Source organism: Geotrypetes seraphini, chromosome 4 (assembly GCF_902459505.1).
Source record: "Geotrypetes seraphini chromosome 4, aGeoSer1.1, whole genome shotgun sequence".
NCBI lineage: Eukaryota > Metazoa > Chordata > Amphibia > Gymnophiona > Dermophiidae > Geotrypetes > Geotrypetes seraphini.
The window spans coordinates 197,692,540-197,705,968 of NC_047087.1; the positions used below are offsets into that span (position 1 = coordinate 197,692,540).

The window sequence follows — 13,429 nt, forward strand, 5'->3', positions numbered from 1 at the left end:
GTTTTATTTTACTTTTGTGATTATGATAAACATACCAAGGGCCTCAAAATAGTACCTGGCAAGCCACATACCCCGGGCTGCGAGTTTGAGACCACTGACCTATATAGACCCAAAAGGCTTTCCACACACTTCCAGATACCTGTTAGCTTCTAGGCCAAATGTATGAGAGTGCCAGGCCAGCAATGTCACAGCTCCTAAAATATGAGCAGAAGAACCCCGAGAGGTTCCCCCCTCCCCCTGAGGCTGGGAGGCAGTGGCGTAGTAAAAGGGGGGAGGAGGAGGAGGAGGAGGCAGTCTGCCTCGGGTGCCATGTTGGTGGGTGTGCCAATACCCCTCCTCTTTTCCGCCCTGCTTCTTCCCCATGCCATGCGCATCCTGCCTACCCTTCCCCTGCACTTCTAGTTGTTCACCGCCACGAGCAACAACTTTTAACATTCTCCTCGCGACTGCTGACATCACTTCCGGGTGCCATGCATAGAAAGTGACATCAGTGGGAGAGATGACGGAATCACAAGGAGCACGCTGAAGTTCTTGTTGCTCGCAGCGTTGAACAACTAGAGGTGCAGGGGAAGGGAACGGGGCGCATGCGCGGCGGGAGGGGGGATCGGGGAAGGAGTGGAGGGGACGGAGTTGAGAGCAGGGGAGGGGTGCCACTGCCCCAGGCGCCTCTCACCCTCGCTATGCCACTGCCGGGAGGCAAAAAAAGAGATGAGAGGCAACGTGGTACATGGCAAAGAGGAGGGTGGAAGTTTTGCTAGCCCCAGAGCAGGGATCTCAAAGTTCCTCCTTGATGGCCGCAATCCAGTCGGGTTTTCAGGATTTCCCCAATGAATATGCATGAGATCTATGTGCATGCACTGCTTTCAATGCATATTCATTGGGGAAATCCTGAAAACCTGACTAGATTGCGGCCCTCAAGGAGGGACTTTGAGATCCCTGCCCCAAAGGGTTTGCAATCCAGGCATAGCAAAACAGAAACACTAAAGACATTGGGTGCAGAGAACAGTAAAGATTCATGATGGTTGCAGCACAGAAACCAGTAAAAGAAGCACCACCTGTGGCTCTTCTAGAAGGCTTCTTAGAACTAGTAGGCTTTCAGGTGGTTTTTAAAGAGAGAGAAAGAGGGATTGGGACTTGTGTACAGCCTTTTTGCAGTTTTACAACCACACTCAAAGCAGTTTACATATAGGTACTTCAAGTGAATTTGGAGGGCAGTTCTCTGAGTCATGAACCAGATCTCTCGTGTATCAAATATCAATCTATATGGGATAAATCTAAAAAAAAGTACAATGAAAAATAACTGCAACAACTGTCTGGTTTTTTTTCTAAAGTCCATTTTTATTTGTTTTACTACAAGGCTGCATCCCTCTAGCTCAGTGGTCTCAAACTCAAACCCTTTGCAGGGCCACATTTTGGATTTGTAGGTACTTGGAGGGCCTCAGAAAAAATAGTTACTGTCTTATTAAAGAAATGACAATTTTGCATGAAGTAAAACTCTTTATAGTTTATAAATCTTTCCTTTTGGCTAAGTCTTAATAATAATATTGTAATTTATAGTTAAAGAGACATATGATCAAGAAACTGTTATATTTTACTTTTGTGATTATGATCACACATACCAAGGGCCTCAAAATAGGACCGAGCGGGCCACATGTGGCCCCCGGGCCGCATGTTTGAGACCACTGCTCTAGCTAAAGCCTTGCTATGGCAGCAGCTTTTAACTGAAAAAAATGAGATATATCGCTCTATCCCTAGGGCTGCAAGAAAATAACTGGGGGCCTAATATTCAACTGGCAGAGCTATAACTGCCTGCTGCTAGCATTAAATCCGGATATTCAATGCCAGGCTGTTTCCGGTGACCGGTATGGAATATCTAGGGTTTTTTATACCACTAAAAAGTTAACCAGCTATGCCCTTATTCAACGCTAACCCCCATCAGCTGAGCCGGCAGGAATCCTCGAAACCGGCTCAGCTGATGGGGATTCCTCTGCCCTGATCAGCTGATGGCAAGCCCTCAAATATGCTGTTTATTCCCACATATCTAGATGGTGGGAGTGGTGTCAGTGACCACTGGGGGAGTTAAGGGGGTATCATGCCTTAATCCTTCCAGTGGTCAGTCAGTTTGGGGCACTTAGAAGCAATCAAAACAAGTCTAACTGCCTGTGTCTTTGATTATCGCTGCAGTATATTCAGGTTTAAGCCTGCCCAATTCCCACCCATAACACACCTCCCAACACACCCGTTTGAGCTCTGGACGCACAGCAGCTTAGAAGTGCTGTTGAATGTCCAGAAAGTAGGCTTTGACTATCGGAACTTGGACGTCCAAGTGCCGACTTAGGATGGTTTTTGGACATTTCGGAATTTTGATTATGAGTTTCGATTCCAGTCTCCACGTAATATGCCACATTTCACAGTAGATATTAGCTTCTCACCTCATCCTTATCCTGCACCTGGATATAAAGGGGCAGAGCAAAGCCCAGCTGGGCCAGCTCAGGAATGCTGACAATGTACTCAGTGCTGTTGAAAACAGGAGCATTGTCATTAAGGTCGATCACCAGAATATTGAAAGTAGTAACCACCATGGCACTGGATGGAGTGCGATCATCGTTCAGTTCTGTGCCCTGAAAGAAAGGATACTTATCATTGGCTTTGCCCCTCAAAGCTTACAGTAAGTATGGATCAAATTACACATATACAGTATATGCATCCACATGAGTAAAATATAATGATTACATTTGATTGAATTTACATTGATTTATTAATTCTATATTACTCATTTATTCTGTGGAGGAGAGTGTGGCATAGTGGTTAAATCTACAGCTTCAGTGTCCTGGGGTTGTGGGTTCAAACCCACACTGCTCCTTGTGACCCTGAGCAAGTCACTTAATTCCCCCCATTGCCCCAGGTACATTAAATAGATTGTGAGCCTACCAGGACAAAGAGGGGAAAATGCTTGAGTATCTGGGAGAACAGTATAGAAAATTAAATTAATTAATTCACATAAGCTAATATGAATAAAATCATTGGAGAGATAGGCCACTTAGCAGACAATTATCAGCACAATGACATAAAAAGACTTCTTTTCCCTACATTTTTAGATTTTCTGAAACATTATAGGTTGAATTTTATTTGTGCACAAAATGTTGCTCTCCTTCCAGATGTTACAGTTACCTTCAGAAGAAGTATTTCTTTTTCTTTTTATAGCTAATAATTTATAACAATTTTATTGAAGGAATCCAGTAAGAAATACAATAAGATAATACAAAGATATATTCATTACGATAAAATCCATAATAATAATATTTCCATACATATTGTGACAGGGATCTGGCTAGTCCTAATAAAGCCCAGGGAAAAGCTCAGGGAAGCATTAATAAGGTTCCAGGGACTAACGAGAAGAAATATCCTGAGTATAGGGAAAATCCTGAGCACAAGGTTAAGAGGGAGCCTGTCCCTTTAAAAGCTCACAGAGCTCAGGCTGGAACAGGAAGGACAGGGCTCTTTAAGGAATTAGCTAAAGCTGCTGTGAGGGGGCGTGGTTATGTGCGAGTCTCCCTTTTTCTGAAGCTCCCTCGTCAGTGAGAGAGGAGGGACAGCTGGGACTGGAAGCTCAGGGGAAGCTGAGAAGGAAACCAGCTACAGCAGCTAACTTTTGGCCAGCCTTCAGAAGTTCTCACCAGGATAGGGAAATGCAAAACCTTGAAACACAATCTGAGGTTTGTGACATGGACTGGTTAGAGAGTAATGCTATGTCTGGGGAAGAACACCCTATGGAATGGGAATAGGTTTAGGAAAACCTGAATGTCCTTTTTCCTTGGTAAAAGGGTTTTTGTTTTTGTTTCTTCCTTTTTGAGTTTTATGTTTTGTGAAGGATTGTGTATCCTGTTTTCAACCTGGGCTGGAAGCTGCTGAATTTACTGTTGTGTTAGATAAGTGGAACAGTGGCCACACCTGTGGGAGCACAAGTCCCTCTGCTCCTAGTAAAAGGGAACTGCCACTCAAATCTAGCAGAAGCCTAATTAGTGTCTAGAACCAGGTAGCCTAACTATTACTAAGGCAGGTACGGTTCTAGCACTGCTTGGGGAAATAACACCTAACCTGAACTGTATTTTATGTTCTTAATTTGTGAACCGGAATTGGCCAGCCCTGAGGGTGCAGTGAAAAGAACTGGCACATGAGAGAAAGAAAGCGGAACAAGAGGAAATTGGAATGTTTTTGGGTTTTTACTTTGAATGCCAAATTTTGACCTTTTTGTTTGAAAATTTTCTTGTGGATAAATAAAAGTGATATATTTGGACAAAAAGCCCGGCCAGTGTGGTGTGCAGTTTATGGGAGGCACCAGGCCAGCTGTGGCCCACCACGGTTACGCTCGAGCCAAGACTGGGATTCTGTGGAGTTACTAGGTCTCGCCAGGATCCCGGTCCCACAATATTTATATCATTCCTCCAAATTAAATTTCCATATGAACTAATCCATTCCTTTCTACACCACCCTTAATTCCATCCCCTTCCCCCCTACCCTTCTCTCCAAATGAAATACCCCTCACCGGATGAAAGTATTTCTTAAAGATTAAAAATGTGTTAACCCAGGGGTAGCCAATTCCAGTCCTCGAGAGCTGGAGCCAGGTCAGGTTTTCAGGATATCCACAATAAATATGGATGAGATAGATTTGCATCTCAAGGAGGCGGTACATTCAAATCCATCTTATACATATTCATTGTGGATATCCTAAAAAGCCTGACCTGGCTCCGGCTCTCGAGGACCAGAATTGCCTACCTCTGTGTTAACCCCAAGGGAAGGCACACTTTCTAAAATAAGCCCCGTCCTGCTTTACTTCCATTCTGGATAGGTGAAAATAACTCAACATCAGCCCCTCTCTCACTACCCTTCACCCTAGGGCAGGGGTAGGCAATTCCAGTCCTCGAGAGCCGGAGCTAGGTCAGGTTTTCAGGATACCCACAATAAATATGCATGAGATAGATTTGCATCTCAAGGAGGCAGTGCATGCAAATCCATCTCATACATATTCGTTGTGGATATCCTGAAAACCTGACCTGGCTCCGGCTCTCAAGGACCGGAATTGCCTACCCCCTGCCCTAGGGCTATGCATTCATTAGTGTACATTTAAGGGCCCATTTACTAAGCTATCCATGTTTCCAAGTTTATTTAAAATTTGATAAAATCGATTTTTCAGAATTTCAAAGCAATGTACAATAAAATAGGGGAGACAAACAATTTATTAGGGAAACATTGACTTACTTCAGATGAGAGAAAAGTAATCGGAGGAACTATAATTGATATACAAAAGAGAACGAAGAAGGAATAAGACATAGGGGAATTATATTGCTAGGGCCTTGCCTGTGTTAAGTATCGATGTCAAGCTAAACCTAGGATGGTAATTATTTAAAGGCATCCCTGAATAGGTGACTTTTAAAAATTTCCCTTTGAACTTATCAAGGGATTTTTCCTCCCTTACCTGGGCCGGTAATAAATTCCAAATGGGCTTAAAGTGTCCTTACATAGGCCTTTCCCATGCGCTAAGCCTGTTTGTAGGCTTGGCTTTTGCTCAGCATTGGCGTTCAGAGCTTTTATTAACCATTTGCATTTTATACCAATTCTTTTGTTCCAGTATTTTGAATTTGGTTTTCTTTGGATCAGCTTGTACTTATCAAAGTAAGACTCCTGATGAAGGCATTTCTACAAGCTGAACCACGGTCCATGTAGGGTCCTATTCATCCACTTGGCTACCAGTTTGCTATACCATTTGTCAGCTGATTTGTCATACTTAACTTGTGAGATTCAACGACTGTCTTAAATGCATATATCAAGGTGAAATTATCTACAGTACATACAGATGACAACTTCCATTTGCAAACTGGTATAAATCTGGGACTATTTGCTATTATTGCAAACTGCATCTGTTTGGGTTTGATGGACCTTTGGTCTGACCCAGTAAGGCTATTCTTATGTTCATATGATCTGTTCTGGGATCAGTGTTATTTAATTTATTTATAAATGATCTGGAAATTGGAATGATGAGTGAGGTGATTAAGTTTGTAGATGACATTAAACTGTTCAAAGTTGTTAAAACGCATGCAGACTGTGAAAAATGGCAGGTAGACCTTATGAAATTAGAAGACTGAGCATCCAAATGGCAAATAAAATTTAATGTGGACAAATACAAAGTGATGCCCATTGGCAAGAATAACCCAAATAATAGTTACCAGATGCTAGAGTCCACCTTGGGGGTCAACACCAATGAAAAACATCTATCATTATAGACAACACACTGACAACTTCCGGACAAAAAGCAAATAAGATGCTAGGAATTAGAAAGAGATGGTAAACAAGACTAAGAATGTTATAATGAGTCTGTATTGCTCCATGGTGCGTCCTCAACTTGAGTACTGCATTCAGTTCTGGTCTCCTTATTTCAAAAAGATATAGCAGAACTAGAACAGGTTCAAAGAAGGGGATGGAAGTGGAACTGCTCTCGTATGAGGAAAGACTACAGAGGTTAAGATTCTTCAGCTTGGAAAAGAGATGGCTGAGGGGAGATATGATTGAAGTCTACAAAATCCTGAGAAGTGTAGAACTGGTACAAGTGAATTGATATATATATATTTTTTTCACTCCATCAAAAATTATAAAGACTAGGGAACACTTGATGAAGTTACAGGGAGATACTTTTAAAACCAACAGGAGGAAATATTGTTTCACTCAGAGAATAGTTAAGCTCTGGAATCCATTCCCAGAGGATGTGGTAAGAACAGTTAATGTAGCTGGTTTAAAAAAAGGTTTGGACAAGTTCCTGGAGGAAAAGTCCTTAGTCTGCTATTGAGACAGACATGGGGGAAGCCATTGCTTGCCCTGGATCGGTACTATGGCATGTTGCTACCATTTAGCTAAACTAAGGATACTTCCTGGTTGGTCTGTTAATGAGATAATTAGCTGATGTTAGTTATGACTTGCTGTTTAAGCATTATGGGCTTTTCTATTTATGTAATGTATTTCCTTTTTATTCCCTTGATATCATTACTCTTTCCTTCATTAATAGAATAATATAGAATTATTGATTAAAGATAAAACTTTAACTAGTAGGAGGATTGAATGTTTAGAGAATTATACTAAAAGTAAGAATGTTGGATTTTCCTAGATTTATTCAAACATTATTTGATTAAGATTTTGAAGATGCCATCTGAAATGTTGCCACCTATAGCAAAGAAGGAAAAAGACAAAACTCCATTGGAGTTTTGTCTTTTTCCTTCTTTGCTATAGGTGGCAACATTTCAGATGGCATCTTCAAAATCTTAATCAAATAATGTTTGAATAAATCTAGGAAAATCCAACATTCTTACTTTTAGTATAATTCTCTAAACATTCAATCCTCCTACTAGTTAAAGTTTTATCTTTAATCAATAATTCTATATTATTCTTGCAACCCTCTATTTCTTTTTCAATTATCTCTATTTTCCTTGTTTGTGATCCCAAGCATTTTTCAAAATCCTGTGTTTTAATCTGCAGATCTTTAGATAACACTTTCAGATCAGCTGAGCAGGCATTAACCAAATAATCCAATCTTCCAGAACATTCCATAGGGACTCCAAAGTTATCACTGGCAGTTTAAAAAGGGAAGATTAGGACTGTGATGGAACTATTTCTGAAGCAGCTGATACTTAAGATTCTAAAGGTCTTCCAATCTCCAATGGCATCTCCTCCTGTATCAGGACAATTCTCGTGGGATTCTTCTCTCAACCCTTGGATAATCCCGATGTGACCTCCAGTAACCCTACAGAGTTCTTCAAGGCAACCTCCTCAACAAATTGCATTGATCTGGCAGATAAAGAAGGCAGTTATAGATGCTGGCAGGGGTTGAGGACAACCGCACCTCCCAAGCGAACTGCTTCTCCCTGCAGCAAGTCTGAAGCAGGAAGATTTAACACCGTACCTTGATCAACTTGCAAGGTGCTCCTGAGACAGGTATGTACTCTTTCATCCAGATTTTTTTTGGGGGGTGAGAGAGGGTCAATGACCAGTGGGGGAGGGCGATATCTTCATGTATCCAGTGGTCATCTAGTCAGTCTGGGTACCTTTGTGGCACTTAGACACTTCTAAAACATGTCTAGCTCAGAAAGTCTAAATTCCGTCCAGGATGTCTTGGGAAAGGTTTGACTAACATCACAAGATGTCCAAGTGAAACATGCCTAAAGTCCTATCATAACACGCCTCCCAACATGCCCCCTAGTACTCTGGACACGCAGCGGGCAAAACACCCTGTTAGACATCCAGAAAAAGGATCTGAAAATCAGCACTTGGATATTCCAGTGATTACTTATGACGGTTTTTGGACTATTTTTTAATTTTTTGATTGCATGCCCCATACCCTCATTCTGTAACAGGGTATCTAAACTTAAGGGCTCCTTTTACGAAGGCGCGTTAGCAGTTTAACACGCGTATTAGCGCGCGCTAAACCACCGGCTGCGCTGGCCGCTACCGCCTCCTCTTGAGCAGGTGGTAGTTTTTCGGCTAGCGCAGGGGTTAGTGCGTGATGAAAAGTTGCACGTGCTAAAGTCGCTAACGCGGTTTCGTAAAAGAAGCCCAAATTGTCATAATGTGCGCTTAAATTTATATCAGCTGATATACAGCACTATTTAACTGGCCAAAAACCGGTTAAATAGCGCTTAGATGGTTAAGTGCAAATATTCAGTTCAAGATAATCAGTTATCTCCACTGGATATTCCTAGTTAGTGGCTAAAAGTTAACCAGCTATATTATATGATAGCCAGGAATTTAGCAGCCAAATCAGGCCACTTAAATAACAGTCCTATCTTTGGCTACTATAAACTTAACTGGTTAGCACTGACTATTAACTTAGCAAGTTAAGATATCACCAGCAATAAAAAAAAAAAAAAGAGAGAGAGAGAAAGAGAGATATTCAGTGCCAGTCACCGGAAACGACCCAGCATTTAATAATTACGGTCAGTGCTGACTATGAGAATTAGCCAGCCAGCCTCCCACGGTCTGAATATCGGCCACATAAAGTACAAGTACTTATGCGCATAACTGCTAACAGATGGCCTGATTCTATATATGTTACCTAAAATAAATCAATGCCAACTAGTGCGGCACTAAATGCAGTTCTTTAATAGAATCATGCTTAGCACCACCAAAGCATGCTGAAGTGGTGCTAAGTGTTCTAACATTTACCCGCCCCCCAGGCTTTTCTTGGCCTACGTTAGGCACCCAACGGTTCCTAACTCAAAAACAGGCGCCTAACTAAAAACCATGTTCACAATCTGCCCCTAACCATGTCCACCTTTAACTACGCGCTTTTCAATAGGTACCTAACTGTTGTACTATCATGCCTACCAAGTTAGGCGCCTTTCAACTAACTCAAATTAGTATCAATTAAGAGGTATTAAGTGCCAATTATGAATGTGGATTTGACCTATTAATTAAGTTAGGCGCCTACATCAGCTAGGCATAACTTTAGAAACACTTTATAGAATTTGGGGAGAGGTCTCAGCAATATCCTATAAAGTATGTCTCCAAATGCTTTAGCATGTAAATGCAAGGGGAAAGGTCATGCATTGGGAAGAAGCATTGGCAGGGCTTCCAATTATGCATGTAGTCTTGGAGTAAGTGGGTACACCTAAATGTAGATTCGTTGATGCCAACTTACTAGTATTCTATAACCATATCTTGGCATGCAGTTGTTAATTTAGTATTGGCACTCAGCATTATTGCACCTACCTGAAGTTGCCCAGTCATAGAACTGCCCCATAGCATCTCTTCTATTCATTTACCTTTCTACTAACTACTGCTTGAACCATGAGCTTCATAAATGATGATGTTGATGATGATGGATACTTTTAGCCCGCATCTATCATGTATAATGTTCCAAATTATATATACAAAAACCTCAGAACCACTCAAATTTATTCGTTAATTCCTGGTCAGCGTTAACCAGAAAACTAGAATAGCTTCATTTACTCCTTCCATCTCCCAAAGGGGTTAAATACAAACGCACATTCGACTCGCTCTACACTTACCTTGGTACCAAGACCTGGAACAACCTCCCAACTGACATCAGGATGGAAATATTCTACAACAGATTCTGAAAAACAACTAACTTGAAATAACTAATGTCACTAAATCCCATACTCAACTAAAATGTAATACCAGTACAGTCACAGAACCATTACTCCATTCATAACTCTGCCCTCCTTAAATTGCTATAATGTAGTATACACATTCTGTAATTTCTTATATAAGTTACCTTGAACCTGTTTAGGCATAGCTATACTCAAATACTAGATTAGATTAGATCTATCCCTAAAATTAGGTTCAGAGTGAACGAGTTAACAGCAAGAGAAGGACAACCAACAATCCAGAATTACAAACTGTAACAAAATTAAAACTAAAAACTAAAGAAAACAACAACTTGATATCATGACAAAACTTTTGAGGACAAATATGATTTCATTTGTTTATGAAAATGAATATAGGAAAATCATGATCTAATTGCTGATGGGGGCATATTTCCAAAATTTATCATTTGAAATTTGAGACTTTTCATGTACACTTTTCAACTTAATATTTCTAATAGATTGATATTGTAACATGAGATATGTAGATGTAGGACACCAATGAAAAGCAGCCTAGACACATTGAAGAGCAGGGGTGTCACAGTCCCTCCTCGAGGGCCGCAATCCAGTCGGGTTTTCAGGATTTCCCCAATGAATATGCATGAGATCTATTAGCATGCAATGAAAGCAGTGCATGCAAATAGATCTCATGCATATTCATTGGGGAAATCCTGAAAACCCAACTGGACTGCGGCCCTCGAGGAGGGACTTTGACACCCCTGTTGTAAAGGCATTCATTTGCATATCTCAGTGTTACCGGCACGCGCAAAACGGTGACATCTTTGGCTGTGGCTGCACATGACAGGAGCCATGCTTGCTAGTCACTCTGCAAGTATGCTGTCCTCATCCCATTCAAAAATAGCCGCAGTCTTTTTCCCAGTTGTAATTAGATGAGACAGAAAACGAAAGTGTGAGGTTTCTAGAGGACAAAACTAATGATAATGGTCTATTGAACGAGTAAGACAGGTTGAAAAAAATCTCATTGGAGGTCAAGTTCTGTAATTACGTGTCACTTTTTTCCACAAGCACTGCCCCTTCCAAGATTGAAAAATGATCTGTGCACTTCCACTCCAGCCCAGGACCATCCCAATCAATGGAGCTGCCGATTTCTACCAGTCTCACTGAGGCTATACAGCAAACCTTGAATTATGTTTCCAACCAATTGCCCAGTTCTATAATGATTTTAATTAAAGCATTGCGGATGAGAAAGATACAGAGAAAAAGAAAGGGAATAAAAAGGCAATTCAGATAGGCAACTGGGGCTACACTGCCACACTAATATGCTGTCCTTTACAGGATCTCTTTTATCTACTTTTCCTAAAGTGACACCCCTGATAGCCATAAAGAAATATCAGTGAATATATAGATTTACTACTGGAAATCCAAAATGAATTCAGTAGGGTGAAATTTACTATTCATTTAGGGCCTCTTTTACAAAGCGGCATGGCAAATGCGACGCAGCCCATTCAATTCAATTTGGTAAAAGGGGCCCTTAAAGAAGGATAGCGTAACTGGGAAGATATGCAGCTACAAGACCAGCTGCTACTTCTTTCCAGAAAGAATTCTTTACTTTCCAAAGCCAGTCTCAATATATTCTCCATATTTATAGTCTTGTAATCCCCAGGACACAGTCTGAGGGTCATGCAAACTCTCACATATAGGAGTTTACACTAGCCCAAACTGATTTCAATTGGAAAACATGCATGTGAGTCCAAGCTAATATCTCTTTAGCCATGATATGTTCAAAAGGCATTTGCAGTAAGTTCATCTTGGATAAAAATCTCTTCTTTTTGATATAGAAGAAGATAGTCAAAAACACTTAAAGGTCCTTTGACTAAGCTGTGGCCAAAGTGGCTCTAGTGTGTATTTTATGTGGGTCTTTCTCACACTGGCCCCCCATGTGAACCCCTCCGACCCCCATATTTAAAAATAAATAAAAAAATCACAGGAGGAATGCTCACTCCCTCTGGCCTCCAACCCCTCTGCACTTTTTTTTTTAAAAAAAGGCAATTTTTCCTGCAGGCAGAAAATGGTTGATTTTTCTATTTTCCAAATTAAGAGCCACATGCACTGGCCTCTAGGTTTGCCTTAACAATGAAGCTTTAATGCTTCTTAGTTAACTTATGCTGTAATGGCATAAACTGCTTCATTCTATAACTAAACAAGGCAATTTTATAACCTGGCACCTAGAAGTATGCACAAAAAGTGGGGTATTAAAAATCAAAAGGTTTTTACTATTTGCTGGTGGCCTTTTGATATCCTACTTATTGTGTCTTTTTTTGTGCATATCCTCATGGAGATTTCTTTCCTTTTCCTTCTCACCCACCATATCTTACCATACAGTCTCTTATATCCCACAATTTTCTGCTAGGAATCATTGCAGTTTACAATTTAGCTATAGGACATACAGTTGACATTACAGCAAAATTTTCAGATCTTAGAATAGGTAGGTTTCAAGGGGTTATAGAGCGAAAAGACGTGTCTTTAGCACATGGGAGGGGCTTTAGGGATCTGGCAAATCATAGCCTTAGGCCACACTCCCAGTGCATCCCAGGATACACTGGGAAGGAAGCCTAGGACTCCGATTGGGAGGGTCCTTAGGCATCTGAGCCAATCATAGCCTTAGGCCCCTACCCCGTGCATCCCAGAATGCACCAGGAAGGGGTAAGCCCACCATTGGAAGTGGCGGGCCAGCCAGCAGGAGGGAGAGGGCATCCCTCTTGCTGGCCATCATATTAAGCTGCGGGGAGGGGGGCATTCGGTGGGGGTCAGGGAGTGTCATAGGAATCTTGAGGTGTTGGGGAGTATCAGGTTGAGTTAGTGAGTGTTTGGGGAGCTTCGGGGAATGATGGGGCCAGCGGCAGGAGGCAGTGGTGTGATCCACACCCATATGGCCTGTCTCATCGTGTAAAATTTCTTAAAACAGAACCACAACATTTCTGTGGCAGCACCAACAGTTTATTGGGGCAGCAGGTGTCATCTTGGGTGGTTCGATATAACAAATCATCTAACATAACCAGAAGGTCCCAATCATGAAGTAGAAGAGGTACTTCTGGGTGATTTGACATTATAGACTCAATAGGTTTAAAGTACTTCTTGGCTTTCCACACTGGCTTTAAACCTAAATTATTTCTCTGGGCCTTCTGCAGGTCAGATTTATTTAAAGAAGGTAAGCCATCTTCACTTAGGCTGGTGACATTGCTGTAAGCCACAAGTAAGACGGTGGCAGACACTCCCTGCTTCACCCTCACTAGTAGGCTGGCACAAGGCTCTGACACCGT

General features: G+C 41.4%; 1 protein-coding gene across 1 annotated transcript in view; it reads right to left on the bottom strand.

Annotated features, from left to right (window-relative positions):
• The window catches only part of CDH23 (cadherin related 23), a 1,673,137-nt gene that overhangs the window by 938,827 nt on the left and 720,881 nt on the right, over positions 1-13,429 (bottom strand). Inside the window, exon 11 of the mRNA XM_033942780.1 lies at positions 2,433-2,621. Coding sequence (XP_033798671.1) covers positions 2,433-2,621 — 189 coding nt within the window. The remainder of the gene's footprint in view (positions 1-2,432; positions 2,622-13,429) is intronic.